General features: G+C 42.2%; 1 protein-coding gene across 2 annotated transcripts in view; it reads left to right on the forward strand.

Annotated features, from left to right (window-relative positions):
- The window catches only part of TBX15 (T-box transcription factor 15), a gene marked incomplete at both ends in the record, with an annotated part of 88,344 nt that overhangs the window by 34,440 nt on the left and 27,025 nt on the right, over positions 1-26,879 (forward strand). Inside the window, 2 exons of one of the 2 annotated variants that reach the window (XM_084224651.1) lie at positions 18,713-18,962; positions 26,612-26,713. In XM_084224651.1, coding sequence (XP_084080777.1) covers positions 18,713-18,962; positions 26,612-26,713 — 352 coding nt within the window. The remainder of the gene's footprint in view (positions 1-18,712; positions 18,963-26,611; positions 26,714-26,879) is intronic. The other variant, XM_084224652.1, reaches the window with a different exon arrangement.

Below are 26,879 nucleotides of genomic sequence, written 5' to 3' on the forward strand. Positions count from 1 at the left end.
TTAATACTCATTTTATGCAAGGCATCTGGACCTGCCCTCTCTCTGCTATCAGGGGAATTTTGAAGGCTGTGCAAAATGTTTTCTCCTGTTCCTCTGCTGGATTAACAGCTGCAAAAACTGGACCAGCTCAGCAGTTTTAATCCCTGGGTTCCTGCGTGTACTTTCTGATTTCAGAGGCCTCTGTTGGTAGAGAGGAGAGAATTCATACCTCAGTCTGGGGCCAAATGATATAATAGTGGTTATGAGATGTCATCTGTTGTCTTGCACATGATCTCTGCATGTTTTCCCAATCCATCCATAATTGCTTCTATCTGAGCTCTCCCAGGGTGCTGTGGAAAGTCCTGACTTTCTGTAAGTCCATTCCAAGGTCCTCAGCAAGAGCACTCTAATTTTAGATGGAGATGCAGGAGGGTTTTTCTGGTTCTCATGCTGGTATACTACACTGCAGAGCTTGTTCTCCTTCATTTTGCTGTCTGAGCTGTATCTGTCCACAAAAAGACCACAATAGAGAACAATTAAAAATCTCTAGTATTGCTGGAAATGAGGAAAAATGCCATTGAAGTTGTGATTGAGGTGAGAGCTGGGATTCATTTGTACTGAATTGAAAGCACACAGAGAAATACAGTAGTGGGTTAAGATTCAGTATTAGAGGAGTTTCATAGATTTCCTCTGTAATCCAGTTTAAGTGGCTTTGTGCCCACCTGCACGTGGTTCTCTTTTTCACGCACTCAATGAGGGCACCTCACAGAGGAGTAAAAGTTATACCTGGGGAGCACTGGTGAGGTGTTCAAACTCTTTAGTATGTCAGAATAATTTCTGAATTTCAGCTTGACTTGCATTTTCCATAATCTCTTCCCTCCTTATGTTTTTCTTTCAAGTTTTTATGCCTTTCTAATGTCCTTTTAATGTCTCTTTGTCTATTTAGCTTTGTTACTTGTGCTATGCTTTTTTAAAGCTCTGCTCCATATTTACTGTCTTTCCATCTCCTAATCTTTTCTCCCACTGATTTCTTCAGCTTTTTCCCATTCTCCTTCTCCTGTGCTTTCTCCCCTTCTCACTACTGTAATCTACAGAGTTTCTACCTGTTTCCTCTGAAGACTTTTGAACTCAGGGTGATCTGAAGAGTTTCATGGGTGGATATGAGTCAACAGAACTTTTAGGGAAACTTACAGTCAAAGCCTTAATTTTAGTAAATAAAAAGTATTCCCTGTGACTGGAGAGGTAGCTCCTGAATGTTTGCATTAGCTACCAAGCCACATAGGAAATTCTTGAGAATGTTTTCAGTGATTTAATTTCTCGGTTACTAAGTCTGCAGACACCGAATTATTTTGAGTATGCGTGGGCAGATTTTGTTTTTGGTTTATTTTCCCACTATTCCTTTATTTCATTAAGTCTTTGGCCTATTGTTTTTATTTTCTTTTCCTTTTTTCTAAGTTGTTTCTCTCCCTATAACCTCACCACATCATCTCTTTCCATCTCTGCGTCCTTCCAGGTCCTTTTCATCTTGCTTCTTGTATTCTTTTTCTCCTTGCATTCTTCTTGCTCTTATTGTCTCTAACAGATTTTATCTGCTTCATCTAAATCTGCTGAGAGCAGAGAGCACCATGCCTCTAAAGGAACAGGTTTTTGTGATATCAAAAATTAAAACTTGGAGTGTTTGGCTTGGGAGTTCAGACGATTTACCTTTCCTGGGCCAGTAACAGAATTGAACCCAAAACTCACCGGTGTTTCTCCTGTAATGTCCTCTGCTGGAAGCCCTGGCTTTGGGAGCAGAGAAAGGAAACTGCCTGAGGTGTCTTTCTTTGCTAAGCACTCAGGCAGAGTGTCAGGCAGCCTTAGAGAGCACCTGTGGCTGCCCCTTGCCATTGCCTATGGCAAGGAAAAATGGAAGGCTGTGACGGGACACAGGCTGGGAGAAAGGATTTGCTGACCAGCTCCTCTTGTCTGCAGTTGCCAGCCCTCAGACTCTGTGGGTGAGCCCAGCTTCTGGGTGGGGGTTTTGTCTTTGAGCAGGAAGGCAGCCTGCCCAGTGGTGCCTGCTAATCCATTGCTGCTGCTTTGAGAGAGCAGCCATGAATTAATCATGGCCTCTGTGAGGGAACGGCTCAGGCTGCAGCAATTGTCATAAGTGTGATTCAACTTGGTCCTCCCCAGGATGCTTTTAGCACAGGCACAGGGAAATATTCCTGGCAGGAGGTTGAGGACACTGTATGTAAGTAGATCTGTGTGTCTTTGCTCTTGCACATGTGTAACCCTTATGTAAACCCCCAGCAAAAACAACCTTGGTCTAAAATAAGTAAGAAATTGCTTGAGCTCATTGAAGGAGGTGGAATATAATAGTTTTCTGTCAGAAATGCTGCATAAAATCGCTTTAAATTGCATGTGTAAAACAAAGCATTTATTGGGATATTGGAATCTGTACTAAAACAGCCTGTGCTACCACAGAGGTTTTTGCTTTCTGATTTGTACTGTCAAGGCAATCTTGCTGCCTGATAAAGTTTAAAAGCTCTGCATTCTTAGACAGACTGTGCTGGCCTGTGTGAATGATTTGTATGAACTGTAATACACTTTTTACTGAAAAGCTGTACATTTCTGGCAGATTCTTTTGAGTGCTTTTCAAACCTTTGAAATAAAAAGCTGAGGAGCAAATAAATGGGAGGAAATCACATGCAGTAAATCACCAGGAGCACACAGACAGTTTCAGGACTGTGGAAGAAACAAGTGTGAAATATCAATGATTCTGTAAAAGGGATACAATAAAATCAGAAAAACCAGTCGGGTCAGGTGCTAAGCAGCATGAAGGCTGCTTTGCTCTGCTCCAGCAGCTCAGTACAGCAGTTAAGCAAACATTTTACAGCTGGAAGTACAGGCACTCTAGTTCCTCAAGCTGGGTGCTGTGCCCCTCTCACTCTGAGGGTGGAAGAGCAGCACACAGTCCTTACACCAACAATCAGACTCATTTAGTGTGTGGGGGTGGACAAAAGCAGTTCTCACTGCAAGTAGAGTTTTGCAGTCAGAGCTCCTGTTTAGTTCTCTGCCAGCTCCCAAGCTGCTCTGCCCAGTCCTGCTTACAGCACGAGTGGGGGAACCCCAAGTTAATGCTTGCCAATGTTCACAAATGTAACTGGGGCAAGGTTGTGCTAGATTCCAGAAACAAAACAATTTTGCAGTGAACAACATAGCAATATTGACAGTCTTATAATTACTGGTAGTGAGGAAACTTACAGCTCTATGATAAAAAAAATAATAGGCTTTGTTCACGTTACATGAAATTGTTTAATTACCTTCTTGTCTAATAGCCATTAGTACTGTGTGTGGCATGCTTAAGGGGGAAAAAATTATTGTGCAGAAGTAATTGTGGCCAGAGAAGAGAGGAGTGAGAATGTGTGAGAGAAACCATTATGCAGACACCAGGGCTGGTGAAGAACAATGGGAAGAGGCGCTGTAGGTGCCAGAGCTGAGATTCAGAGGTACACAGCGGAGCAGAGACCCAAGAGGGCTGTGACCCTGTAGGAAGTCCTGGCAGGACCCCTGGACCCATGGAGAGTGGAGCCTATGCTGGAGCAGGTTTACTGGCAGGACTTGTGACCCTGCAGGGGACCCATGCAGGAGCAGTCTGAAAGCCTCTGGAAAGGGACCCACACTGCAGCAGCTCCTGAAGAACTGCAGCCTGTGGGAAGGACTCATGTTGGAGAAGTTTGTGGGGAGCTGTCTTCCATGGGAGAGAGCCCATGTTAGAGCAGGGAAAGGGCTTCATCCCTGAGGAGGAATGAGAAACAGCATGTGATGAACTGACTGCCAGCCCCGTTCCCATCTCCTTGTGCCTCTGTGTGGCAGAGAACTCTCGCTGTTGAACGAGGGGCTGGGTGCAGGGTGGCAGGACGGCAGCACCAATGCAGTAGAACCAGCCGGTTGCAGGAGGCGGGCGCCGGTGCATGTACCCTGTGCTGCATGCAGGGGAGATCCGTGGCCTTTCCTGGGATGAGGGAAGCTCTTTGTCACAGCCTTTGCAGGAGGAGGGGGTTGCTGTGGCTCAGGTTTCAGTGCGGGGGACAGCGCGTGCCTCCCGGTTGTGCTGTGGAATGGGGCACCCTCTGCCACCTGTCCCTCCAGGGAGGAGGGACAAGCAGGGACTCTTGCTGCTTGAAACACAGGGGAGCTGAGAAGAACAAGTTCTGGGAGAGTGTGGTGAAGGCAGTGGGATACCTAGGTTATCCCAGCAATATCCAGCCCAGGACACTTGCCCTGTGCTCCGAGGGCTTCTCAGCACAAGAAGTTCTTACTGAATATTTTTTTCATTGGCAATTGGTGTAAGGAATTCTTTATTCAAGAAAAATCACAAAGTTGTGCTTGCTGAGTACCCCTGTAAGCTGACATGGAGATGCCTTCCTGCATTTAGAAACACCGCAGTTATTACACAAAGCGTGTCCCATGGATGGGACCTTCTCAGTTCCTCCCACTCAGTAAACAGAGGAATTGGTTATTCTCTAGCTGTGTCTTCCTTTCAAGAAAGGCACACTTTTAGAGTAAAATTCACAAGTTAGCTGCTTTTCTGTGAAATATTCAATATAATGAGCTTGTGAGGGTCTTGCCCTGGTTGCAGAGAACAACACAGAGAGGCAGGAGATGTAATAGATGCAATGTCAGATTTGCTTTGCTGCCTTCTGGGGAAAACCCATTGCTCCTATTTTCAAGTGAGAGCAACGAATTTCATTAGTTTACCTTTCTGTAAATATCCTGACTTGTTTTAGCAGCAGAAAGAAAGGTAACTGTGGCTGCAAAACTGGCATTTTGCAAAGACACCTTGAAATTCAGCCAGGGAAATAGCTATTTAACTTCAGCCAGCCACTTCTATTTTCTTTTACTTTATTTGGTTTTCTTTTTTTTTTTTTTAATCGCTATTCCTCAGTGGAACTTGACTGCAACTGCTCTGTGCAAATGTGTGAAAGCATTTTAGTACTAGCTTCTTTACCACTAAAGGGCATAAAATTTATGTAAAAACCAGATTCTCAGGAGTCAAAAACAGAATGCCAGTCAGGATTCTGGGTGCTTTATGCAACAAAGAGTGTTTTGTTGAAGCAACCTGACATTTCCCTATTGCATTAGTGTTTTCCTCCATCTCTAAATGGGTGTGGGCAAGAAAGCTGCTGAGGTGGGTTAACAGGTCCCTCCCTAGCTGATGTACACAGGAGGAAATGAGGGGACCTGCTCGAGCAGATCAGCCCTGCAGCCAGCAGTACAAAGCCAGACTGACATGAGCTGTGGAAAGGAGGGAAAGAATGGTGTGGCATCCCGGACATTAGCCTGGCTCACTGCCATTCCTTCTGCTGGGGTGTTTTGTGAGAAGGTGTAATGCCCCCTGGACTGTCCTCTCTCTACAGCTGTCGGTGCCAAGAAGCCAATTCCACCCAATAAACTGTCCTAATCCCCAGCCTCTTCCTTCTCCTTCCTTACCCTGTACATTTGTTGTACTTCTGTTTTAGCCTTGTCCGTTCCCTCCCTCTCTGCCTTCCATGGTGCATCTCACTGAAGAGCAGCCCAGCTGCATCTCAGACCCTGCTGGGCTCCAGGCTGCGAGGGGTGGGTCAGAGATTCACTTTGAAGCATCTCTGTGGGGCTTCCAAACTGCACTGGGAGAGGAAATTGCTGCCTCCTCCCGTAGCCACATGGTCCAACTCAGCAGCATCAGAGACAAGCCCGGGCTGCTTTTCACATCAAATTTTACCACACAAGAAGAAGGTGGCAGAAGTATGATTGAAGGGAAGGTGGAGAGAGGGGGAGGAAAGTATGTCCTTCTGAGACTATCTTTTTCTTCTCTTTTTCCCCACGAGAACTGGTGGATCCCTTACTAGCTCAGTGCTTCTCTCCAACCCCTTCATGCTGCAGTATGGGAAGGGCTGAAAGGAATTTTTGAGCCACAGATGGCAGCATTTCAGCAATGAGGAGGGCAGGGGAGGATGCACAAGAGCATGAGAGATAATAAATTAAGTGATGAAATAATATGTTTAGAAACCAAATAAGGAATGTGCTATCTCTCTGCTTGTGCAATTATGACCCACTCCCAATGAAACCCCAATGACAAATTAAACTCTGCTTTTCCTCTGTGTTCTTCTTGAAGTGAGCAGTAAGATAAATCTGCACCAGCGTCTGGAAAGGGTGTGAAGAATCATCTTTATGTCAGAAGAGTCACACACTTTTTCATTAAGACCTCTTGTGGGGAATATGCTACATGGCAACAAGTCCTGGTAGGACTGACAGGCGCTGAATTCTCGGTCTGTTGGTGTCCATGGAGGTCTTTCAATCTCTGGGCTTTAGTTTGAGTGATTTTGACTTTCCATTCTGTGCATTTTCTGCAGTAGCACACCTTTAGTTTTCTCTGTGCCACAGTTTGTGATAGAAACCCCTAAGTGAGAGAGGAGTGTCTCAGTGTGGAAACTCTAAAGCTGGATGGCAGAGTGAGGTTTAGCAGGGCTGTTTGGGAGACGTGTGGAGACTGCAAATTCAATGTGCTATCTGTATATCTGTTGATGTTATTTTAAACTCCTATGATGAAGGCTAAAGTAGAAGTTAATGGTGAAGTAAATTCTCATTTTCTACTTCAAAAATATGTGGAATACTTGCATTTTTAGTTGTAGTGGAGATTGAAAACTTTGAGAATTCTGTAGGCTTCCTTTCTACATGAAAATGTTCATCCTTGTTTTCTAAATGAAGCAGTTCATTAGAATCCTTCATATTTCTTCTTCTCATCTGCAGTAAGATACAGCAAGCCATTCTTTCCACTGCCAAAAGACCAACTTTTTAGAGAAAAGATGGTCGGAAAGAACCCTCAGCAAGCTCAAAATATGCATATAATTTTCCAAGTGTAGTACATGCATTTAAAGGTTTTAAAAGAATGGGTTATGAAATAGTTTAGTTCTGCATGGTTGAAAATGTGTGGGTATTCATGCACAGAAAATTACTAGCCCTGTTTTTGACATCCCTAAGGGGTGCTATCTGAGGTCACAGAAACCAACTGCTTTCTGAGGACACCACTGCTGCTTTGACATCACTGGTGGGGGAATCAGGCAAACCTGAGACTTTTGTGACTTCAGTGCTTCCGGACCGTGCACTTCCCAAAGGACATCACAGCGGGGCATCTATTGTTTCTAGTGTGCTGAATTGAGAGTCAGGCAGGCATGAGCATTCTGAATTATTTTTCATAAAATACCAAATTATCAGGAGGTTTTGCCAACATTCTCCTTGAATATTTTTTTTATATTAGATGTAGATGAGAGAAACAAAGGCAAACAGACTGGATATTTCCAACATTCAGAAATGCTGAATTATGCAATCTTCAGTTTTAGTCTTAAGCAGTGGGATGTTTTTAATTTAATAGCTATCTGGAGATGATTCTCCATTTCCTTTTATCAGTTTTATTCTGGCACAGCTTCTAACCAGAAAGTGGAAAAGTGAGCCTCACAGTAGGTAAGGCACGTAGACACAGGTATGACTAAGCAATAGAAAAGTGGATACAGAAAGGTATTGTGTGCAACACCTGCGGAGTGTTTATGTCAGAGCCATTCATGCCCTGCTTTCAGAAGGGCTAAATAAGTGCTTTGAGAGTAAGTGCAAGTGATTGGTTGTGTTTCCCTGTGTGTGCCTGTAAATGCCACATTAAAAGCCCATACTTCTTTCAGTGAAGTGAAAAAGTTATGCACCTCCTCAGTTGTACAGATGAAGTGTTTGTGAGTTCCGTAAAGATGAATGAAGCCCATGGAGTTTTTGCAGCGAGCTTGTGATCACCAGATGTTGGAGTTTGTGTGTGAACACACGCTGGCGCATCTGTTGTTTGGATAGCAGGATATACACGTGTGGGACAACTGTGCAGTGTAGGTGTTGTGACACTTGGGACCAGGGCTGCAGCAGGCGTAAATCGGGGTGGCTCAGTGGAAGGAACAAAGTGCAGCAGCGAGCGCTTCCTGGAACCGGCGTGTGTGATGGCATCTGGGGACTGGGACATGTGGGACTGCGGTTGGCAGAGTGTGTCGGGATGTGACCGGGGGAGCTTCAGCTGAAGACAGCTGCTAAGAGAAAAGAGAAAAAGCCAAGCCACAAATGCACATCTAAGGAGCACGAATGTTGAGGGAAAAGGAGAGAATGCATTCGCTGAGGCTGAACCCTCAGGCTAAGTCACCAGTTTTGTGGTGCTTTTCCTCCGTGGAAGTACATGGGAGCTGTGGGATTTTAGAAATATTCTGAGGGGAAATTCAATTTATGCCTTGGCATGTGTATGTGATATTTCAGATTTCAAATTAAATTGTGTTTATATGACACAGTTGCTTTTCATAGCACAGGCTTGATTGAAGTTCCTAACACATCTTTGCCAGGTCCATGCACCATACTGTTATAATACAGCCCTGTAACCTATTCAGTCACTTGTGGTTTTGTCCCCCATGGACTCATACCAAGTCCATCCCCCATACTGTTGCTTTTTAAAAATAATTTTTTTTTGTTCCTAGCTTGGTCTTGAAATGCTAGAAGCTAAGAAAAGCAGAACTGTCCTCAGGTTCTGCTGGAGAATCTTTTCTCTCAACCCTATCTGCATGGCTACATCGTCAGAAAATTGGCTGATTTGGATGCAAGTCAGTTGTATGTGAAGGAAATAAAAGGAAGAATATGTTTATCATTTGTGAAAATTCCCCAGAATCATGGCTTAGGAAAACATCTGGTCACTCTGCAGAGGTGATCAAAACAGCAAACAGAACATTAGATTGCAAGAAACTTCCCAATGGAAAGCACCATTGAAAATACTGTAATTTCTGCTGTGTGAGCCATGGGCAGAGCACTGATTTAAACCACAAATACATTTTTAAGAACTCAATCCCATGCATATATTTATGTGTCTTTGTGTGTGTGTCTGTGTGTGCACCCATGTATGTCATAAAGATAGGATAGATTGAGCAAGCAAGCAATTGCAGTGTTTAGAGTCAAGGAGAAGCTTTGTTATGAATGAAGTCTGAAAGGATTTGGATTACAGTCAAGAAGTTTAGATAGAGGGCAATCTAAATTGTACAAGGGCAGATAGTCTTCCAAAGTCTGGCTCAGAAAGGGATGTGGGAGGTCTGACAGACAGCTTGGCTAATGTAGCATGTAGATGAAAAAAATGCACTTTAATGATTTGTTGAACTATTACAAACCCAAACAACAGTTCAACAGGACTAGCCTGATAATTACTGTTTTCCCAAAAGAAAATTCTAGATTGTGAATGAAAGGAACAACTCAAACTTGAAACTCCAGCCTAATGGAGCTGCATTTTTCTTGGGAAACCATTCCCATAGAAATTTCCTAATGATTTCCTTTTGAAATAGTCTCATTTAGAAAGGAAATACAGAGAGTGGCATGTATCTTGTTACAGCACTGGAGAAAATGGACAGTCATACTATAAAGGCAAATAAAAAGTACTCTTTCTCTTCTTGTGTGCACAGTTACATGGTGGAACTCACTGCTGTGTGACAGCAGTGCCAAGAGTTCAAAAGGACTAATGGAAGTATAGGACCTTTCTGGTTATCAAGATACCATCTAGCTCCCTGATATTACTGTCATGATAACCACCATGGTATAGAGAAACATATATAAAGTCTCTTTTCCCATGGCTCATAGGCCACCAAATATCAGCTTGCAAATATTTAAAATGTTAAACTTCTGTTTGAGCTGTGTTTATGCTACAAAAAACTTTAGTATCATCTGGACTTCAGAGCCATTTTAAATTTCCCAGCGATTTCACATCGGTCTCAGGGAGAATGGGTACCTCTGCAGCCTTAATCTTGGGTCATGTTTTCCTTCTTTTTATGAAGGATTTTTCTTTTCCTGTCTGGCAGAGTGTAGTCCTAGCCACAGAATCCAGAAACAGACTGTCCCAGAGTTGATGCCCCTTCCCACCAGGGAAGGGCCTGCCACAGAGCTGGGATCTGGTTTCAAACTCCTGCACAATTTGTGGTTATTTAGAGCCAACATTTTGGTTTGAGTTGGTCTCTAAATATTTGTTGTATGGTTTTATTTATAAGAATAATGACCCTGTGTTTACAGTCTACAGCATATAATGTATCTAATGCCTGGTCTCTTACTTTTTTTTAGCTTGCTCTAACTTTCAAGTGCATTTCTACTCTTTAATTTTACACAAACTCTTGGACATTGGCCAGACAAATTCTTTGTAGTTTGTACAGTTCAGGATCTTGGCCAGATTAAAGTTGTCATCAATTTCACCTCCCTCTTCTTTTAATAACATCCCACTTTTCTCTCCTGTACCTCTCATGTTTTTAAAGGTAGCCATTCTCTGCATTCTTCTGCACTTTCTTCCATATTATACTCTTTTATTTTTTCCTCTGATTTAACTGAATCTTACTTTTCTGGAAGCTCATCTTAAACCCCTGTATTATTTTAAATATGGTCTTTATAATTATTCACTACTCAGCAGTCTTTTTGTGAGGCTGTACTGTTGATTTCTTGCCCTAAGCCCAATCTGAATGACAGCTGCAGAGAGTCTCCTCAGGGAATTTTAGGAATCTCTTGCTTTCTTCTATACTGAAATTACAAATTGCATTATTGCATTCTCCTCAAAGCTAGTCTGACATACTGAAGGCCAAAGCCATTCTTGCTTTCCAGAAGACAATGATACAATATCTAACCCTGAGTCCAACTTTTGCTACTTCAGAGGATTTTGTTCTCCTGAAATACGATTGCCAGAAGCCTCTGCTGGGAAAAATGATGCCTATAAAATTCTTTTAAACAAACAAGATACCACCATCCACAGATGGGAGAGTTTATAGAACAGGTTTCTGGTTGACATCTATTTGATGAGATATTTTTAGTTGTGATAGTCTAAAGGATGGATTGATGACTTGCAGGCAGTTGTACTCAAAGAATACAATGGGATTTGCTATGAAGTATACAAAGAAAGCCTACACTGTGGTACTACTCAGAACAATCACCTAGCTTATGCCTCTGTAATGAGAATTTGAACTAGCCAAGGATGAGTTCAGAGCCCGGCAGTCAGCATCTCTATCTTCAGCGGATGCATTTCAAAACTGGAGCTGGTGTCTTGGATGCCTGGTCCTAAACTGAATGTTGGCATAACCTACAAGTTCTGTTTTTCTCAGCATTCTTTGAAAAATTACAATAGATTGTGAGATAAAACCCACTTTAAAGTTTAACTGTAGCTTATATTCTTTCTTCTTGCTGGAGCAAAAGTTAACTATTGAGGGCAAACCCCCAGGGCTGAGTATACTAGTAAACTCCAGCTGCTTTGTACTTCTTTGCCAATACTGAGAAGTCATAAACCCAATTTAACTTTCTGGTTAAACCAGGCTTACAGCTGTTTTGCATTGCTGGAGTGGAGCAGAGCAGCTGGAGTATACCCCTGAATCAGGGTGATTTTTTCTTTGCTGAGTTTTGTGTCTCTTTTTTCAGTCTTACATGGACTAAGACAAGGCAGAGGCAGTCAGCTCTTGGCAGTGCACAGTCAAATTGATGCAAGACTTGCATTTAGAGCCAAAGCCACCGTGGGTTTTTTGGTGTCTTTCTGTTTGCTTTTATATTCTCCTACTAGATGTGTTGGCCATGGGGATATAGATGTGTGATGACTGTACTGGCCTCAAACTCAGTTTGGGTAAGTGCAGCATTTTTTGAGTGGGTTTTGCATGTATTGTTGGCTCAAGTCATCTTACAAAAACACCTTATAGCACTACATATCAGGGGGATGAAGGACATTTTGAGGTTCAAGTGCCAGAGGAATTCTTCACTTCAAAACCAGCTTGTCTCTATTGGTACCACTTGTGACAGTATCAGGTCATTCCACTTGTCCATGACACATTTCTCCATTTCCAGTTTTGTCTTTTTGAGTCCTGCTGTTATGAATGCCATTTTGTCCTGCTGTGGTTTCATGGTCTTAGGCTAGAAATGAATTACTTGATTGCTTCTTTTGGCTGCCTGAGATTGCAGCGCAGCATGAGTATAGATGAAGCTCTTGGTTTGGACAGGTTTGTCTCCAGATCAGCAAATCCTGATGTTGGTTGCAACTTGCAGTCACGAATGCAATAATAATAAGTATTACTGAGGGATACAGGAGATAAATTTTAAAAGGTATCTTTGAGAAAAAAAATCATTCTATGACTCTATTAGCAGCAATAAACAGGTTATAAATTCTAGCTGTATGTAGTCAATAATGGGCTAATGCTGGAAGAAGGGATGATTAATGTAGCAGGGCCTGTGAGTGAATGGAAAAGTTCAGGGGGATAAGATAATCTATAGGAACACCTGCAGAACTATCTTTGTGTTATTTGTTGTGTGCAGTATGTCCATATGGTTACAATCACCAAGTGTTTAGAAACCTTTGCCTACAGCAAGAGCAATTGCCAGATCAGCTGTGCAAAATACACCGTGCTAATTTGAACGGCTCTCTTGAACTCCAGACTGCTTCACCTCTGCTGCTCCTGCTGCCACAGCCAGACTACTTGTGTGCTTTTGACATTACTAAGGTCTTTGGTTTAGCTTCTCCCCAAGTGTTTATTATCAGGGAAAACTGTTGTGTACCTGAAGGCTGTTGCACCAGCAGCCACCACCCCATGGCCAGATAAGTTTCCACTCTTACAAACTGTTTGGACTTACTGAGTTTCTGTTATTCACTTTTATGGGGCTGTGACATTTTGTTTCTAAATTCCAGTAATGTCACACTGCTTTATGCATGGTTCTTAGGCTGCTGATCTTGTGGGGTGGCAGTAGCCAGTTTGAAAATCATAAATCTAAAAAGAACCATATCTGTCTGCAATCAGCAGCAAAAGCAAGGTGTCCACTCTGCTAATTTCAGCTGAGTTCATAGGAAAAAAAACCAAAACAAAACCACAAAAAGTTCCCCAAATTTTCTTTGTCAATACATGTTCCGGATTTTGTACCGTCTTTGTAGTCTTCAGGTCCTAATGGCCAGCAAATCAACTGCAGGGGAGAGGGAAAGACCACCTGTTGCACTAAATATTCACAAACCCTGCAAACAAAAATAAACAGTAAAAGACCAAGCCCCTAACAGCTTGTAACAGCTGCCACATTCCACTCAAGAGAAACCTTTATGCTAATGGAATCTGACAGGATCTACATTAGATATCTACACATACGGAGGAAAAAAACCTAAAAAAAATTTTAAAAAAAGAAAACTCATGAGAGAAAGAGAATAAATCTGTTGGGCTCCTCTGAGTAGGTGATGTTTTATGTATGTAAGTCTTTTGTCATTGTTCCCGCTCCTGTAGTTTACATTTTTGATAGTTTGAAGTAAAACATTTGTTGAGTGCATGAGCTGCATGATGTGGCCAAGGACTAAACTGAGCTCTATTTCTTTTATTGGTTAATAAGAATCCCTGCTGTACCCCAGCCGCAGCAAAAAATTCTGCTGAAGGTTCATCTATGTAGATATATAGAAAATAGTCTTTTAATATCTCACATACTAGTTTGTGTCTTGTACCAAACCCAGAGAATTTATATGAGGAATACTGGCCAGCTGAGTCATAGAAACAGGTCAGGCAGTAGCACCTTGCTGATTTGTGTGGAACAGCTCTGATCCCAGGACACTGGTGCTGGAAACTGGTTGGGGTTGTTGTCTATCATCTCGGGGCACTCAGTGCAGGTGCTGACCTCAGAGTCACCACGCTTGTCAGAATGGTGTTTTCCTTCCTCTCTGCCAACAAGAAGCCTGGGGATTTGTGGGTCAGAAAAAATTAAAAGTTGAGGATTTCCAGGGTGATACAGAGAGAGTAGAAATGTGAAAGGAATTAAGAAAGAAAAAATCTGAACTAAAATTTTCTTCTATAAGCTCAGAAATGGCCTGGAAGCTTTGAAAGTGACCCTCTGGTCTGGTTAGACTCAAAGGTTGCTAAAAGTGCTGAGAAATTTCCTGTCCTCCAATTCTGTTAAACTGCAGTAAGCAGCTGGATGCATGGTCAGTGTGGCAAGAGGGGATGGTTGGAAGCCATCCAACGGGGCAGTAGAAAAGAGAACTCTTTTTGCACAGTGACAGTGAAAGAGTTATGGCCTTCAGGCCCTAGAGAGTTTTTTTGCACATTGAACCCAGGGGTCTTCTCCATGAAATTTATAGTATTTTCCCATCAGATTGTTTAGACCTCCTTGAAATGTAGTTCTTGCAATAGCCTGTCTGGCTTTGACAGACCAGTGCAGGTCCCATGGTCAAAAACCCTTGGTCAGTCTGTTTGTCCAGCAAGTTGCCTGTAACAAGGGATAGTTTTTTAGTATTTCCTCTGTAAGGAAAAACCTATTAGTCTGGAAGAGTTAAGCATTGGCATTTCCATGTGGTCACCATGTCTGTCTCCACAAAGACCGAAATGTTTGTGTTTTCTTCTGGCTACACATCACTCCATAGAGCAGCAATTATTTCCACAAATAATTGGTGGAAACATCAGGAAAAAAAACCCATAAAGAATGAGCAAGAGTGGAAATGGATAGTTTTGAAGAGATTTGAAAGAATGGGGAATGAAGGAGGCAGACTGACACTAACTATGCAGTCACCAGTAGCTTTGGAGATGTCCACCTCCATGGCTGTGGTGCAGCAGGAAGGGCTCTGCTTCAATCAGGCAGGTGAGAGGCACAACCTTGGGGAGGAAAACAGTAAAGATCAGAAAGTGCAAGTTCATGGGTTCCTGTAAAAGCAATAGGGAACATTCTGACCTGTGACAGTCCCAGCTGAAAGTCCAGGGAAATACTGCAGGTTTAAAAACCTCAGTTGCATCTACTCCCACTTTTGTTAGTGGCCAGTGATGGATGAGCTGGTTGTGAAGTATTATTTCTCAAGGACTGTAACCTAGCAAGAGAAAATCATAAAACTACTTTAATTGTGGCTTGTTTAACCTATGCCTAAAGTGGCACAAATTAAAGATTTTTGAAGGTTGAAAGAGACCTTCAAAATCATCTACAACAGTGAAACTAGCACCACCATGATCCCCCCTGAGCCATATCCCTAAGTGCCACACCCAGACACAGTAGGATTGCAGCCCAACAGAGTGCAGGAGAGTCAGCGTTCCTGGGGCAGTTTTCTGAGAAGGTCTCCCAGCTCTGAAAGGAAGCTACATCATGGGGGATTCTGCATTTCCCTCTGATGGCACCTTGAGTTCAGAATGTGGGCTTTTGTATAAGGCACCTCCTAAAGGAGAGACAGATACTCTTATCTTGTCACTTTGGAGCTAGAAGAAACCACAGGTATCTTATCTTCCTCAGAAATCCTTCTGTTTGTCCTTCAGTCATTCACAATATGTAGTACCAGCCCCAGGCTGCATCTCTGGGTGCTCACAGTTTTGTAAATCATACTGGGGCTTCAGGAGCTATTGCCTGCTTTCCCTCTCCTTACACCAATGTAAAGTAAAAGTAATTTCTCTGAGTTTAGCAAAGTAGCACCCCGCTGAAGCTGGTGTGTGAAGAAATCAAGTGTCACAAGGGTTGAATTTCATATGTCAGATGCACTTAACCTCTCCTGAATCCCTGGGTCTGGACTAAGTGTCTCCAACTGGATGACAACATTCAGGAGAGCTTAGCTAAGGAAAGGCTGAAGAAAACACAAAACAGGTCTCAGTTCCTATTGAGTCTGAACTAAGAGCAACAACACTAGTGACTCTCCATTTCCAAAATTAGAAGAAGGAGAGGTGGTTACTGTTCTGTGCTCTAACTTGGGGGTAATGACAGTTCATAACTCAGGGCACAAAGCAGTATCCCTGGGGAAAAAAGAGTTCTATTCTCCTTTGTGGGATACCACATGTTTGGGTAGATACTTGCTTATCAGTAATTAGTTAAGTCCTTGTGCAATTTTTGATTTGTGCCAGGAAGGAAAATTATATCCAAGGTTATGGCTCTCCTTTGACTTCCATAATAAAAGAAAAGCCTCTTCAGAAATCTGTAAAGTCAGTGAGATGATGTCAGTACAAATCAGTGAGAGGGGGCTTAAGCCCCTGATACTTGGTTTTTTGCAGCATGCTATTCCAGTTAATTTCCAGGGATTCCCAAAGCTCCAGCCACATGCCCAGTTTGAAAGGCTGTACAAGAAATTCTGGAATGAAGTGGGGACAGCCCCTAGCCAAGTGCCATCTGTTGGCCATTTACCATACTGCCTCAGAGGACAGTTTCTGAGTGCCTGAACCAAGCCCAGATGATGTGGTCTAAAGCCGTCTCTTCAGATTCAGACCCACAGTTCAGTACCTCATTTCAGAAGGAGGGCTCTGCTTTTCCCTGCATCCAGTCCCTTCAGACTCCCAGTGTAGTTTCTCTTTAAGTTGGACGTTAGGAAGGATTTCTTCATAGAAAAGGTGGTTAGACATTGGAATGGGCTGCCCAGGGGGGTGATGGGGTCACTGTCCCTGTTAAAGGAAAGACTGGATGTGGCACTTAGTGCCATGGTCTGGTTGACATGGTGGTGGTCAGTCACAGATTGGACTTGATGATCTCAGAGGTCTTTTCCAGCGTAATTGATTCTGTATTCTGTGATCTCAGAGAAGATGTAGGACTTCTGGTTAATGGTTTAGGACATGAGCAGGTATACAAACACATCTTACTGTGATTTGTGAAGTATCCTCTCTCATTTTGTTGAAGGACAAATTGATTAACCATTCCTAGGGAGACCTAAGCATAGTGACCACTTCTTATGCTTACTTCTCCAACAGTCTGAGGTGGAATAATTTGAGCTAGAGGAAGAAGATAAGGTTTGCTCCCATGTCACTGGGGTAGTGAAACAGGGAGCAAATGTCTCAGCCCCTCTGTACTGTCAGGTTGATTATCTTGTCCTGTGGCCGCAGAACCCCTGGAGATTATCCCATATTTTCTGGAATCACCTTGTGTATAGGATATTAGTTTTGGATGTAGGACTGGTCTCCATGTAACAATCCTCTATGCATAAGTTTGTGCTACTCCTTTAGAGGGATAGACCTATTATTGCTTCAGCCTAACTTGGAAGTCCATGGGAGACATAAAAACTCCTCTTCAGAATGGATTTGGAGCAATAAGTACTGAACCCTTCTCGTGTCCTGCAGAACTTCTACATTTTACTGGCAAATTGCCTAAATAACTGACAAAGCTTACTGAAAACACCCCTCAGACAAAATGTCCACTGTCCAGTGACATCACCTCGGGCTCTCATAAAAGAGAAATGCTTCCTGATGGCCCTTGGAGTTTCTCATAAACTATCAGTCAAACAGTTTATGTCCATGCCACTGCAAAATGGATTTTCCAGAAATGTTTCCATGTGGCAGGAGGCGAGGACGATGGTTCTGTGGGTGGTATCTTCACCGCCTCCTTCTTAACCATAGCCTCTTTCTGACCTGCACTGATGTGCAGGCTGCTCCAGGAGACATCTCTCAGAAACACTGTAAACTTCAGACTCAGCCTCCACAGCCTCAGGGTTGTCAAAGAGTTTCTGGCATTTTCTGGGGTGGAAGGAATTTTACATGCCATGATTTATTTGCATTTTTAGCACAGTTTGTTACTTTTTGTCTCCTTAGGTTTCCTTTGCAGACAGAGATATCTCTTTGTTTCTTCACATGCAGAGAACACATGTAAATAGCTGTCTTGTTCATTCACTGGGATGCTTTTACGGGTGTGAGCAATGAGGACACTCTAAAATATTGTTTCCGTGTGTTCTTTGAAACCCACAGAACTCTTTCTGAGCCATTTGATGGAGTGTTTAATGTAATTTTATTCTTTTCCTAAATATCATCTATATAATACTAGTGCAAATCTATTAAAAATAAGGTTGGAAACATGAGCACATTGCTTTGCAGAATGTATTGGGAATTATTTTGATGCAACATGGGTGTGCAATGCTGCTATTTGCAAAACTTCATCTTAGCCCTCGGTATGAAAATGAGGGCTGAACATATACAGTACATCTACCTGATGAATACATTAAATATTTTTGCAAAGAAATGGCCACCTGACTCAACATGCCAGCCTGGACTTTTAAACTCATTGAACCTCGCTTTTTTGTTTGTTTGTTTATTTTTTAAGCAAATCTTCTTCTTCTCCCCCAAGGTGGTTGTGTCATGGGATCTTTTCTGCAGTTTGCTTCAGTTGTTTCCTTAGTAGCATATTCCATATGTTTACTATCACCTTTTTTTGTCCTTTAGTAGCCTAGAGCATTTTCCTCACCAAAAGATTCATGGGTATCTTTCCAGGAAATATCATTGTTCAAAAAAAGTTTTATAGGAGCAAATAAAACACATTTCCAAAATAGTGCTGCCAAATAGCAAAATAGAAAAATGTTCATTGTTTTTGATGACAAAGATATTAAAGAGAATAAAAACCTGTGTTGTTTAAAAATAACCAACTCTTTAATAGTACTGCAGGAGAATATTCGATTCAATGAAATGTAGTTTTCCAGTAAGCCCACCTTATCTTAGCTTGAAACGACAGGTTGAATTAATTTTTTTTTTCATTCCTGTTTCTCATTTATGTTTTGCACTCCTGCCATTGCTTGCTACTATTTATATTTTATGTTAAGGGTCTTTTTTTTCAGCTGTTTCTAAAATTTTACAAAAGAAACTAGAGATCCTGGTGGAAACTCAAAGCCCCAGCTCAGGCTATAAATCATAAAACCCCATACATATACATGCCATATAAAAGGCCACTGTACTATTCTTTAGCACTTCCCGTGATGACTTTCCTTCTCTTCCCTCCTCTTACCCCTCACAGCAGGTAGAACTGAAGGGTCTTACCTGGCTTCTTTACTTTGCAGACTCAGAACAGAGCACTGGGTCAGACACAGAGGTGCTGGCAGAAAGGACATCCTGCTCATTTGGCTCCCATTCTGACCTTACATCTGGTGGCTCAGGCCCTCAGCCTCCTCCACCTTCATCCATGGAAGAGATCCAGGTAGAGTTGCAGTGTGCAGACCTCTGGAAAAGATTTCATGACATTGGGACAGAGATGATCATCACGAAAGCAGGCAGGTAAGACATCTCTGGCTTTCTGTCTAGTTAAAAAAGAAATCATAACCAAACAAACCATAACTTTTTTTTCATTGTTGTTTTTTTATTTTTTAAGAAACATTTTATTTCCTTCTTGACAATCCAAAGGGATAAACATGCATGAAAAATTAAATGGCTATCTGAGTTTCTCAGCTGTGTTTCCTATTAGCTTTCTTAAGACAAGTGAAGTTGTTTCAGATGACTGTTTGAATAAGTGGCTCCAAAGGAGAAGTGGCAGCTGCAGGAAACCATTGAGGATAGTTGTTCCTTTGAGCAAATAAATCAGGAAACAATCATTGTACTGTTGGCTGTACTGAATTTAAGATGAGCTATAAATTTGGGGGTGAGCCATTTGAGTCTCCTTTCAAGTTTCCATAGCACTTCATGAGCTTATTGATTTAATCTTGAATATAGTGAAATTCAAACTCACCTTTGCACCAAATGAATGTCTTCCTGCAGCTCTAAAGAGATGCAGTGTTAAAGACTTCCTGTATAAAAAAATGTGCAAGCCTTTGCTATTGCAGTGATACCACAACAGCTGAGGTTAGAAAGAGCCCCAAGTTAGCCAGATTTTTTAAAAAGGAAAACCTCACCATGGCAGGTTAGCCAAGGGGAAGACCTTCACTTCTGACTACTATTTAAAAATGGCTGAGTCTGTTTGCCAAAACACAACCTAGAGGTAATTGTACATTTCTAGATGTCCCAAACTAGGGGTTTTAGGCGCATTTGCATGAGCAGGCCGTTTCCTCCCTTCGCCTAATGAGGTTTCAATTCCGATTGACGCGGGGAAGGCGAACGTCAGCACCATGGACAGAGCCCGCCAAGGCGAGCGAACACCGGGAGCGACCCGGGAGCTGTCCCGGCCCGGCCGCGGAGATGCAGCAGGGAAATTCTACCCAAGTTTTGGGGAAAACACACGGTGCTCTATTGTTTACAGCGTTGTTTCATATCTGTGCTTTCAAAATTTTCCAGAACAGCTCAACTTGTTGTTTTATATTCTTTAGAGTGAGCGCTATTGCTCTCTAGCCCCAGAAAGTTCACATAATTCAAGGAAAGTTACACTGGACGTATAACCCAGATGATCCCTAAGAAAGATTATCAGAGCCAGATTAGCTCCCAGTTTTAGATTTCAGTGACAAAAGAAGCATTTTTCACCAGTACAGAGTGGGCTGCTGGTTTTGACCTTCTGCCTTAAACAGAAAAGGCAAAGTAACGGGAATGGTGTCACCTGCTACTGTGCAACACCTCCTCTCTGGAGATGTTAAAGCAGACACAGAGAAAAAAATTATTGTCCTCTTTTCATAGGTGGTGACATCGAGACCTAAACAGATTAAGTGATCTGTCCAACATCTTTAAATATGGCACTGGAAGAACCATCTTCCTTCTTTCTGGATTTATGGTCCTGGTGCCTGGATCATGCTGTTTCAGAAACTTAAAACATTATGGCCTGTTAGATTAACTATAATTAATTCTCTGATGATACATGGAGTAGATAGTAAAAGCAGCATAAATATATCTTTGCCCACCAGTTTGAACAAAAATGGCTGAAATTTAATGGTATGAAGAGGATCTTGGCAGCTTACACATTTCTTAACAAAGTAGCTGGCCTTTCTGACATCTTACAAGCTCAATTTGGGATAATTTTTTCACTTACAGAAGATCATGCATCACAATACAGTCATAACTTCCCATGCAAATCATATATTAATTTTAATCGTAAATAATATTCTTTCTCCTTGAAAGGAGATGCTTGTAATTACTTGAGTCCTGTTGGCCATCTCTCACCTTACTGTACACAGAAAATCTATGCAACTACTAAATAGATGTGGTTTTTTCTACTTGATGATTTTCTTCTCCAGAAGTGATGTTAACAATATTGGAGTGCTGCTGTTTTTTTCTTTTTCTGTTGACTACATTTGTAGGTAAATCATTGCAAACCACAGTGAAGAGCTGGGCAGTTTCTTTAGGTAATCCACCTGTTTATTGAGGATGGTCCTTACAGGTGTGATAGAATTTGCAAATTAAATGGTTAAACAGTTCAACAGGTTAAAGAGTTTTCTCTCAGAGAAGATGTGTCTGTGATGGGTGAGAGCTGGATCTAGCAGTCCTGTTTCTCCATATGGGATGTGTGATACATTATGTGTCCCAGAGATTAGATTTTATTATTTCTGGCATAAATAGCAGAACTGGTGCTACTTCCTGAAGATTTCCTACTACTTATTCAAATTGCTAGAGACACACAGAGTAATTTGCATCTGCTTCCTCCCCCACAGAAGATTTTACTCCTGTTGCTCTCTCTTTGGAAACCCTGAGTCCCATAAGGCCTTCTTGTTTTGAAAGCCATTATAATTACAGACTCAGTTGCCTAGAACTACAGCTGCTCCTTAATTTTCTATGACTTGTAAAGCACTGCCTGGTTCCTGCCTGTCCCCACAATGTCTCTCTGCTCTTGCTGTGTAATGCTAATTTCTAACCTACATTCTCATTTCAAACATAGTTATGGGGCTATATCCTGCCCTGCATTTTTTGACTTTCAGACTCCTACTCTCACTCACTTCTAATTCTGCTTTGTTGTTTTTCTTTTCTTGATGCTGTATTTATAGATGTCTTTTTTTTTTTGTTCTGTTTCCATAAACTTACTCCAGTCCTCTCATAACTCTTCCTTTTTCCTTTCCATCAAAGCATTTTTATTTAGATTTTAATCAGATGCTTATAAAAAGACACCTTTGTTCCTTGTGTAAAAGATGCAAATGGCTGTCAGCTGCAGTCATTCAAATCTGCAGTTACCTTTATCTCCTTTTTGTTTGAAAGGCAACCTTGAACTCTCTACAAATAAAATAAGTTCATCTAAAGCCCCAGGTCATACTGATTTGAGCAACTAGTCCTAAAATAATTTTTAACTCTTTTTCTCTGCTCTCCTTTACTAACAGTGATGATAGTGGCAGCATCAGTGGAGGAATTTGAAAACTTTCCCACATCCCTGCAGTCCCTATCTAATGTCTGTGGTCACCTGAGCTGCAGGGGTAACTGTTCGTTAACTGGGGCATAGGAGTGCTGCCCAAAGTGGGGGAAAATGTGCACTTATTCCTGGGGGAATACACTACAGGGAGTGCTTGGAGTCCTCTTCTGGAAGGGAACAGCTGCCTACTGTTTATGGAGGTGGTTTTATGAGTGCTGCCATGCATCCCAGCACATCCAAGGAGTGTTCTGGAACACAGGTTCTACCTGTAACAGAGCTGGGATCTCCTCTCAGCAATGGGGGAATGATCTCATCTGTCGTGTCACAGTTATCACATCTGTGCTGCAGGATGGCTCAAGCCAAAATGCTGATGGCCAGGATCATTAGTAAGACTGGAAAAAGCCATTGGTGAGTGAAACAGGTGACCTTGTCCTCTCCTGACTTCTCTGTGCCTCCTGACAGGTTAAGTGGCACTTTGCCTGCAGTCTGTTTGCCTCCCTGAAATCATGAATCTGAGTTCTTCACAGAATGTACTCAGGGCTGTTTACATTACCAGGTGTTATTTTTTCTTTCTAGTGGAAAGAAAGGTGGGTCCCAAAGTGCTCCTCAGTCAGAGGGATCAGCAGAGATTTTGTAATCAAGCTCTGTTGATGCTGAAGGGCCCCATGGAGGGCACTTCTCAGAGCAAGGGCTGGCAGGCCACAGCTACCAAACTGATTTTTAGTGTTCCTAGCCCTGTGGGCTGATAAGCTTGCTCCAGCTCCCAGAAGAATGTCCCCTTTGGGAGCAACTGAGATCTGTTGGTCTCCCTCTCCTTCGGAAACAATAAATCCATTTGCTGCCAAGCCCTGCCCTCAGCTTTTCCTCTCAAAACACACATCTCTCCATGATCCCATGCTGCAGAGGGAAACAGAAGGGCATTCCTCCACTACCTTGCCCTGCCTTGCCTTCCTTTCCTTCACTCCTTACACATTTGTTTCTCTAAAGAAATATATATTTGACATCAGTCTTAAATGCAAGGAAGTATGAGATATGAATTAACAAGGATAACTCAAGGCTGCCCTGTAAACTCACACACATTGTAAACACTGCGCATACTTAACCTGCAGACCTAAATCAGATTATTTTGCAGAGTTTCTCAATTGGATTATTTTTATGCCTGGGAAATGACTATTCTGTCTATTTCTTTTGCTGCAGTTGAAGAGCCCATCCCTTCATTTTAAGGTTTGCATTTAATAGATGTCACCCTTGTACAAATCTACTCTTATCTAAGTTCCTAACTTAAGGATAAGAAACTGAAGGTTTATTCTACTGAGAAAAAAAATCCAGTTCAGGTGTATATCTGTGATCTTCCTCCTATGACCAGTTTTCACAAAGTAAAATTTTAAATACCACCACCAAAAGATATACTGCTAGCTGCCACAACCCAACTAATTTTTTTTTGTTGAAAGTTCCCAAACACGGTTCTTAGTACGAGTACACTCCTGTGATGGCAAATACTTTTAAACTAAGTTCTAGAGATGTTCATCTATCATCAGTTTTCTTCATGTTTGATGTTCATAAACTCCAATCTCAGTATGGTAAAAACCAGAAATTGAGTAGACTGAGGCACATGATTGTTGCTAAAATGCTTTTTGAAACACTTCTAAGTGGTCCTAAAGCAGTTGTAATAAATTATTTCATATCACACATATATTTCCCCTACAAGGGTACTGTGTGTAAGTTCACAGTCTAAGTTTTGGAGGACTGTTTTCCTGCTGAGGGGTAAAGCTAACATATAAATAACTTGATCATCCCAAACTTCTGCTGATATAAAACCTCCTCCTAAAATATATCAGATGTCATCACATGTTCCTTATGAAAACAGACAGCCCTCGTGTCAGTAGCTGTTGACTGCAGCTGATACCTTTCTAGATGAAAGATTCTTGATTATTTATTAATCCAGCCATATCCAAATGGCCTGAATTCCTTCCAAACCTTTGAGCCTCTTTTCTGTAAGGCTGGTGCCTCTGGGCAACCACGAGCCAGCCAGGAGGAAATGCAGAGAACAGGGACTTTACCAGGATTATGCACCAGCACATCCCTAAATCTCCACTGTTAGCCTCTGCCATTTCCATTTCCCTCTTTCCACACAGCAGTGCCGCTGTAGACCTGCTGTGACAGTTCCAGGCCACACCTTTCTAGCAAAGAAACCTAAGTAACTTTTATACCCACAGAAAAAAGGAAAAAAACCTAATAATTTACAAAACTTTAAAAGTACACTTAAACCTTAGAGAAAGTAGTGGGATCAGCCCAGCTCTCTCTGATCATTTTAGAGATTAGCCTCTAAGCCTGCTGAATGGTCTGTGGTAATCTTTTACAAGGCATTTCATAAGCAAACAACCCCACAGGCTATACTGCAACTTTACACAGGGCTGCAGGTTTGGAGAGAACTTTTTGGGACACGCAGCTCATTCAATTCTCCCAACACAGTGTGCAGACTTAGACCCAAAGAGACTCTGATTTAATCCTGGGTTTCTCATCAACCCTCTGAAACATGACCCACCTCTTAGGCTGCTCCCAAGCCACCTCTCTCTAATTAAAGAGAGCTGGACTGTAAAATGCCACATCCTGTACCCATTTGGCTTGGCAGATTTAATGAGCCATTGTGGCAGAAACAAGGTAATGCCCTCAAGCCACTGAAGACTAATCCATTATTCCTTCCCCACCTCCCCCCCAGTCACTCTCCTAGCAAACTCACGCCATCAGTTGCACAAATTGCTCTCTCCTTGAGGGCTTTCTGCAGAGGATTTTTCTGACAGTTTTACGTCTCTCATAACTCGGGCTAGCTGTGCTGTGGCAGCTGTGGGGCGCTGCTCTCCCCACCCCCCGCAATAAATGCCCTTTTCCAAAGCAGATGCAGTTACTAATAGGTCAGCTCTTATCTTCTCAGTGTGGCCTGAAATTAAAGAGCTGTGGGTAAGGCAAAGGCTGAGCATCAACCTCCTCCTCCTTCCCACACTCTTCCGCACAGGGCTATGTGGGGCTTGGCTGGGAAAGAATGAAATAGATCCTCATGATCACATCCCTCTCCTGCAAAGTTTGAGAGACACGCCTGGAGATGTTGACACAAGTTTTCCTCTTTTCTTCCTCCTCCAGGCTGTGTTCACTAGCAATGCTTTGAGAAACAGAAATGTTGGAAGGAGAACTAAATCTTCTCTGACATTTCACTGTTTCTCATTAAATAGAAGAGAAAGTGTCACGGTGGTTTGTAGGGATGACTCCTAGAAACATTTCTTGTACACTTTCCTAATATTTCAGCATTGTGATTTTAAATTGTCCTTTAATATCCTTCCTTCATCCACATACTTCCATCCCTCAAGGATGTGTCTACTTATCAGAGAGACAGAATATGATTTTGTATAATCATGCAGTACTTTTGGGGTTTCTCCTACCAAAGCTCTGTATTTTCTAGACACAAGTCATTCAGTCGAGTAACGCCATCCTATAGGACCTCAGCTTAAGTTTTTCTCAGATAAAGGCTGAAAAGCCACTCAGGTAGAGCTCAGGTCTGGGATAACAGTCAGTGAAACAATGCAGGATTTCTTTCAGTGCCCTGCTCTGATTTCAATGTTGCTCAATTCCTTCTGCACCTCATTCAGCTCAGCTCCTCAGATTTTATGAAGGTGTAAAAATACCACATGAGTTGGAAATATAATATGGCCTAAGTAATTCCCTCAGCATGCTCTTTGAGGGAGGTGTAGAATAGAAATTGGTCTGCTGGCCACCATAAAATTTTTAAGAAGGAGAAATTATGTCATAGCCACACTAACACTAACGTGCTTTAAGGTTAAAATTGTTCTGATCTGTTCTCTTCTGAAATAATTGCCTAGCTACAAACAATTCCACAGCAGTGACTGTGTTTAGCAGAGCTTAACTTGTGCTCAGACAAGAAGAAAAAGGCTGGGAATTGTTTCTTGTTTGTGTGGAGTTCCAAACTTTGTCTATCAGGAGAAAATGCTTAACATAGATCTGGATCACATGGCATAGAAAAGACAACACCTATTAAAAAGCTTGCACAATACACTACCAGGACTTCAAGGAACCATGACATAATGCCAGTGTTTCTGTTGGATGTGAAGTACATTCCTAATAAGCAGATTAATTTGAGAATTTTTTTTTTAAATAATTATAAGCATGAGAGTGACAGGATCTCTCAGGATCATGCATTTGCTTTAAATGTTACCTCAGTACTGTCAAACTCTTTACTGAAATGGGACATCCTCAAAAAAAGAGAACTAAAGTGATCCTGCATTTAATGGAATATGTGAGAAGAATTACAGGTGGATGGCCAGTGGGAAAAGCACAAGGTAAAAGTACACTGCCCATCCTAAGAATGCCTTAGAGAGGAAGATTTGTGTGAAGCATAGCAGCACTGTCTGCTAGGAACTGGGAACAGAGTGCTTGACTGTGAGCATTTTGTCATTACTTACAGGTTGTTACCCTGTTACCCCTTTTTCTAAGTGGGAAAAAGGTGAAGATTCAAAGCACTGCCAGCACAGTCTTTGACACCCACACCAAGCCCAGAGGAGTCATGCCAAGGACTGGGCTGTGTAAAGTAGCATGCTTCTGGTGCCAGAGAGTAAAAGGAGCCTCACCATTTTCTTCCTTATTTCTACTCTTATTTTCCTAGGAGAATGTTTCCAGCCATGAGGGTGAAAATTACAGGCTTGGATCCCCACCAGCAGTATTATATTGCCATGGACATTGTCCCTGTGGATAACAAGAGATACAGGTAAGCTCTTCAGGGGCAGAGGTAGGAATCTTGTCCCAGCTTTTCTGTCAATGACAGCCTAGGACAGACAGACACCTCCATTAAACACCATTGCAAAGGTGTGCCGGAGGAGACCCATTGATTTACACCAGCATAGCTGATTTGACCAGAACTTTAGACATAAACT

Source organism: Fringilla coelebs (assembly GCF_963513975.1).
Source record: "Fringilla coelebs genome assembly, chromosome: 2".
Taxonomy (NCBI): Eukaryota; Metazoa; Chordata; class Aves; order Passeriformes; family Fringillidae; genus Fringilla; species Fringilla coelebs.